Source organism: Orycteropus afer, unplaced genomic scaffold (assembly GCF_000298275.1).
Source record: "Orycteropus afer afer isolate SDZICR_OR568_19922 unplaced genomic scaffold, OryAfe1.0 scaffold00470, whole genome shotgun sequence".
In the NCBI taxonomy this organism is placed as follows: Eukaryota; Metazoa; Chordata; class Mammalia; order Tubulidentata; family Orycteropodidae; genus Orycteropus; species Orycteropus afer.
In genome coordinates, this window is record NW_006922057.1 from 731,427 (window position 1) to 737,655 (window position 6,229).

General features: G+C 41.4%; 1 protein-coding gene across 1 annotated transcript in view; it reads left to right on the top strand.

Moving 5' to 3' along the window:
• IQCK (IQ motif containing K) overlaps positions 1–6,229 on the top strand; it is a 248,949-nt gene that overhangs the window by 99,162 nt on the left and 143,558 nt on the right. The window contains exons 3-4 of the mRNA XM_007954737.1: positions 2,603–2,655; positions 2,781–2,858. Of these exons, the coding sequence (XP_007952928.1) occupies positions 2,603–2,655; positions 2,781–2,858 (131 nt within the window). The remainder of the gene's footprint in view (positions 1–2,602; positions 2,656–2,780; positions 2,859–6,229) is intronic.

Sequence of the window (6,229 nt, forward strand, 5' to 3'; positions counted from 1 at the left end):
TGGAGCTGGTGCGGGATCGGGCAGTGTTTCGTTCTGCTGTGCATGGGGTCGCTATGAGTCGGAAACGACTCGACGGCACTTAACAACAACAACAACAACATCATCAGCAAATGGAGGTCCCAAAAGCTTTTACTTTATCTATATCATTAAGGTTGGTTGTTCTCTGATAAGGCAGCTTTTTCCCAGTCATATTTTGAGTGCCTTCCAGCCGAAGGGGCTCATCTTCCTGCACTGTATCAGATAATGTTTCCAGGCCATTCATAAAGTTGTCCAATATTGTACCAGACAGTGTTTCTTTGCTATTCTTAAGGTTTCCCTTGGCCAATTCTTTGAGAAGTGGATGACCTCTTCCTTCTTCCTAGTTGTCTCAGTCTGTAAGCTGCATTGAAACCTGTGTACCACGTGCAACCCTGCTGGCACTTGAAACACTAGTCGCACAGCCTCAACCTCACAGCAACATGCAAGCCACCACAGTATGACAAACTGACAGACAAGTTCGTCTCCCTTAGCTGTTTGAAACCTGTCCGCCCTCCCATTACCTGGATCCTACTGCTTTCTCATCCTCAGCATTCCCTCCTTTTCCTTCCTCTGGGGTAGGGCCTGTCTCTCTTCCCTTACCTGGATCCTGCAGCTTTTGTCATCCCCAGTGTTTCCTTCCCTTTCCTGCCTCTGGGGGTAGGGCTTTTATCAGACTCAGTGAGAGCTTTACCTGTAGGAGAGGAGCAGTAGCCTTTGGTAGAGGAATATAGCCACTGTCAATCTATAACCCAGTAGGGAATGAGCCAGGGGAATACATACCTTGCCCTTTCTCTGTCTCTCCTCCTCTCATCTCCTGCTGGTGCCTCCCATTCCTCACCCAACTAACGGGCAAGGGAGTCTGACTGATGCTAAGCATAAAACCAGCCTTTTGAGGAATGAGCAGAATGGAGAAGGATGGACCTAGAGGGGCAAGGAGAGAATTTCCAGCACACTCTGTATTGCCTTCATTCCTGGGAAGAATTTTTCTTCCACATAGCAGCCAGGACTTGGTTCTTAGCCCCTATAACAATGAAAGGAGAGACAAGGACCCTCGATCTCACTGTTTCCATAGCAACTCTAGAAACCATTGACTGGCTCTGTTTGAGTTACAAGAAATAGTTTTAAGTGGAAATTAGAAGCAGACCTGGTGTTCTACCCCTTCCTGGTCTCAGCATGCCTTCTCCCCATTATTCTGTGGCTTTTTTTCCCCTTTTGGCTTACTGGCTATGTATTCCTTTAGGGAGTGCATTTAATTCATGTAATGAAAACTCAAGAACAGTGGTAATAAACCGTTGAAGTTTATTTTTTCTTATATAACAAGATCTAGAGTAGGGCAAGCCCAAGTTGGGGCAATGAATTGAAGAAGTTATCAGTGGCCCAGGCTCTTTCCAACTACCAGCTCCACTATCCTTAGCATGTGGCTTTCCACATGCTGCTCCACTTCCAGCCTCACATCTGTGTTTCAGACTAAAAGAAGTAGAAGAAACTGTCAAGGAAGAAGAGGCAGCTTCTATATCAGAAAAACAGAATTTTCTCAGAAAGCCCTAGCACATGTCCATTTTTACCTTATATGGCAGTACTGTGTCACTTCTGCTACAGAGTAGAAATGGACATGTCACATGACTGCCTTTGCTTCACAGGAGGCTGGAAAATGTAGTTGTTTGGCTAGGATGATTGTCATTTGGAAGCAATCAGTTTTCTGTTAATAAGGATAAAATGGAGAATAGATATGTCTCTGTTGTTGTTAGGTGCCATTGAGTCAGCTCCGACTCATAGCAACCCTGTGTACAAGAGAACAAAACACTGCCCAGTCCTGTGGCGTCCTCACAATCACTGAGCCTATTATCACAGCCACTGTGTCAATCCATCTGGTTGGTTGAGTGTCTTCCCCTTTTTTGCTGACCCTCAACTTCACCAAGCATGATCTCCTCCAGGGACTGGTCCCTTCTGACAATGTGAGATGAATTCTGGCCATATCTCTCTACAGGGTGGAAAATTAGCAGAGTCATGGGCCAATAGTATCCGTGTCCTTGTTTTTCATATTTGAAGGTGGCACTATGTTCCAAAGGCTTAAATGCATTGGAAACAAAACAAACCAAACTCACTGCCATTAAGTCAACTTCAACTCATAGCGACCCCTCCTTGGGTTTCCAAGCCTGTATTGCTACGGAAGTAGGTAGCCTGGTCTTCCTTCCGAGGAGTGGCTGGTGGGTTTAAACCTCCTGCCTTAGGCACTATGCCACCAGAGTTCCTAAATGCATTAGGGGAAGGCATTAAACATAGTTACTCAGAAAATAGAACTTGGGTCTAGATTGAAATTTAAAAATCCTTCAGAGACAGTTCCAAAAAACGTGTAATAAGCTTCTACTATATACACTATCTTTTTATTAGTACCTGTTCTAAGAAAATATGCTTATCTAAAGATGGCTGGAGAAATGTCCTCAAAATTCTTTATGTTGTTTGTTGATGTGCTTATAAACCTCAAAAATAACTCATGTATATTTCATCTAACCTCTCTTCCCTTGTCTCACTCAGATATGTGGGCAAAGTAAGTATATAATTTAAATCTCTCTTCTCTCTTCAGAGGAAAAGAACAAAATTCATTGCCTGTGATTTTCTGACCGAGTGGTTATACAAGTAAGTTGTTCATGTCTTTGAATATTCAATGACCCTAAGGATTCAGTCATGTTAATTTGTAAGCAACTGACTTGAATTCTTGCTTATTGTTTTCTTGTCACTCAAACATATGACACCATGATCAGTCATAATCCAAAGAGAATAGACGAGCCGTTCACAGAATTCTTCTCCATTCCATTTGTGGCTGAGTGGCTAAAGTATCAGTAAGTACCAACACAAATGTTAAACAATTTATTCCTAATTTTAAGGTTGATTTAATGATAGTTTTTACCAATCTAAGAGAACTAACTCATGCAATCTACCCAAGATCCCAGGTCAGTTATATTTGTGTCTCTTGTCTCTGTGGTGATTTTCATTGTAGAGAAGTGCATTCTGTTATGCAGTGATTATTCCAGAAGGGCTTTAGTAATAAAGGTTTTAAACATTCTTATCCTGTGTATTTTATCTTCTCTCTCTCTCTCTTATCTCTCTCTCTCTCTCTCCCCATGCTCTTCTCTCTCTTTGAAGATCATTATGCCTCAGGAAATATTACTAAATGTTTCTAAATATTTATTTTTAGTTATATGAATAATTCATGCATCAATTCTCCATTTAAAATATTTGACCATCCTTCTGCTCTGGATTTTCTCCCCTCACAGAGGCAGTCAGTTTGGTGTGGAGACTATCCTTCCAGATTGCTTAAAATTAGTTATCTCACTGGGTGAAATTTGTTTATATCTATATAAAATTAGTAGGACTGCTTTGTGTGAGCTGTTTTTCATCATTGATATAGCCGTGAGAATGATGGTAGCCACCAATGTTTGTTGACTACCTGTATCATTTATAGAGTACATTTAACATGAATGAACTAATTTAACCCTCACAACAATGCTATCACAGCTCCATTCTTTCTTTTATTGAGCTCAAATATATGTTTTTTACATCTAGTCATGTTGATTTGATTCCATCTACTTCATGCTTTCCGATGGCTTTATAGCATATCTCATTTCTAGATTTGCATAATGCATTCATTTGTACAAGAAAAATTTAGAGAGTGCCGATTATGTGCCAGACATCATTCTAGGTGTTGGAGATAGTGCAGCAAACAAAGTACTCAGACAACCCTTCCTTCATGGAGCTTATATTCTAGTGTGGATGAGACACAGTAAGCAAATAAATGTTATAGGGAAAAACGAAGCAGCAGGAGGGGAATAGAGTATTGAGGGGGCTGAATTTTATATATATATGGTCAGGCAAGGAGCTCTGGTAGCGTAGTGCCCAAGGCACTTGACTGCTAACCAGAAGGCTGCTGGTTCAAACCCACCAGCCACTCCTCGGAAGGAAGGTTGGGCAATCTACTTCCGTAGTGATACCGCCTCAGAAACCCAAGGAGGGGTCGCTATGAGTTGGATCTGACTCAGTGGCACATAACAATAACAACAACATGATCAGGAAAGCCTCCCTGGAAGGTGGTTTTGAAGCAGTGCGCCACTATTTTAAGCCATAGTGGAAGAAGAGATAACTTACTTTAGAGAGAAATATTTATATTTAGTTTGTTGCTCTGAAAATGTTTCCTTGCCAATTGGCTCTCAACCCAACAGTAGAAAAACTTCCATACAGAACACCTACCCTAGGAAGTTACACCTCTTTGATCAACCAGATATGAAACATCAGAGAGGCAGCATTCACATTGAGGGAAAGCTGGACAGACAGGAATGCATAGATAAGAAGGGCCCTAGGAGGGGTAGTCAAAGGGAAGAGAGGGGAGGAGAGTATTTTATGGTTGGAGATGGTAATGGTGCTACAAGATCAAATGTGCATGAACTGTTGAATGCAAAACAAATCTGCTTTGTAAATTTGCACCCAAAACACAATGAAAACAAAAAAAAGGAAAGAAAATGTTTCCCTGCCAGTCCTTTGCAAGAATAATGTCAGGAAACTGAGGCACCAGGAAATTGAGTGAGGATCTCAAAACCACATATTAAACAGAGTGCAGACCTTAATGCCACATATTTTGCTTAAATCTGCCTTTTTTGAGAATGCATAATTGAACAGACTTGGCTAACTTTCTCAATTTTGAGAACTAAAACTCCACAGATACTGCTATGTTTTTTTTCCCCCATTCAATCTCAGAATAACTACGTGTTAAAAGGAGGAAGAGATTGGAAAACCTTGTGTTTTATTGCGTCTCAACCTGTGCCTAATTTTTCCCACCATGACACAAAAAGCTCCACAGTTTCTAGACCATAAATGATTAATAAATGAAAAATTTCATATATTTTCCTAAGACAAGACTTATTGGTGTCATTTTCCAAGTTTCTGCTTTGCCTTGAAAATAAACATCTTCCCACTTGTAATAACAAGTGAGGTTGGTCTTAGGCAAATATGGTGACTATTGGAGACAAGAGCCTGGGGAATGGGCATTTTGAGCAGAGCTTAAAGGAGTAAGTTGGAGGAAGATAGAGTGTGAGGGAGAGACTCTGTTAAGGTTCTTTAAAGAAAGTGAAATATAAACTAGTGCTTTAAGCAGTATTAGGTTGTGGTTAAGAGCATGAGCTTTGGGGACAGTTTTCAGATCTCCACTTCTTACTAGCCATATGGCTTTGAGCAAGTGTCTTAGTTATCTTTTGTCATGTAACGAATTGCTCCAAGACTTATTGGCATAAAACAATAAATATGTATTATCTCACAGTTTCTGTGGGTCAGGAATTTGGTATCAGCTTAGCTGATTGGTTCTGATTCCAGGGTCTCTCTTGAGGTTGACATCAGCATGTCAGCCAGGGCCACAGTCATCTGAAGGCTTGACTGAGCCTGGAAGATCCTCTTCCAAGGTAGCCTACTTAGATGGTAAAGATTGTTTTTCCCCATATGGGCCTTTCCATGAACTGCTTGAGTGTCCTCATGTCCTCATGGCATGATGACTGGCCTCCGTCACAGTGAGAGACTTGAGACAGTGCAAGGAGGAAGCCACAATGCCTTTCACGACCTATTCTTAGAAGTCAAAAAATTCCATTTCTACCACATTCTGATAGAAGCCATTCACTAAGTGCAGTCCAATTATCATATTCAGAAGGAAGTGTCACCTTTCAAAAGGAGAAAGTCAAAAAAGAAAAATCGTTTGCTTGGAGTCACTTCTGACTCATGGTGCTCCATGTCTATCAGAATACAGCTATCCTCCATACAGTTCTCAGTGGCTGATTTTTTAGAAGTAGATCGCTAGGCCTTACTTTCAATATGCCTTTGGGTAGACTTAACCTCCCAGTCTTTCAGTTAGCAGCCCAGGGCACTGACCATTTGCACTAACCAGGGACTCCTTGAAGGGAGGAGTACTTACAAATTTATAGATAAGTTTCAGAACCATCACAGCGGTTCACTTTGTAAGCCTGTTTCCTCATTAGTTAAATGGAGTTGTTAGGAAGGTAAAGTGAAATGATGAACCTACAAATGAGATAAAGAATAGGCCCAACCCGTTGTTGTTATGTGCCCTTGAGTTGTTCCCGACTCATAGTGACCCCTCCTTGGGTTTCCGAGGCAGTATCACTACGGAAGTAGGATTGCCCAACCTTCCTTCCGAGGAGTGGCTGGTGGGTTTGAA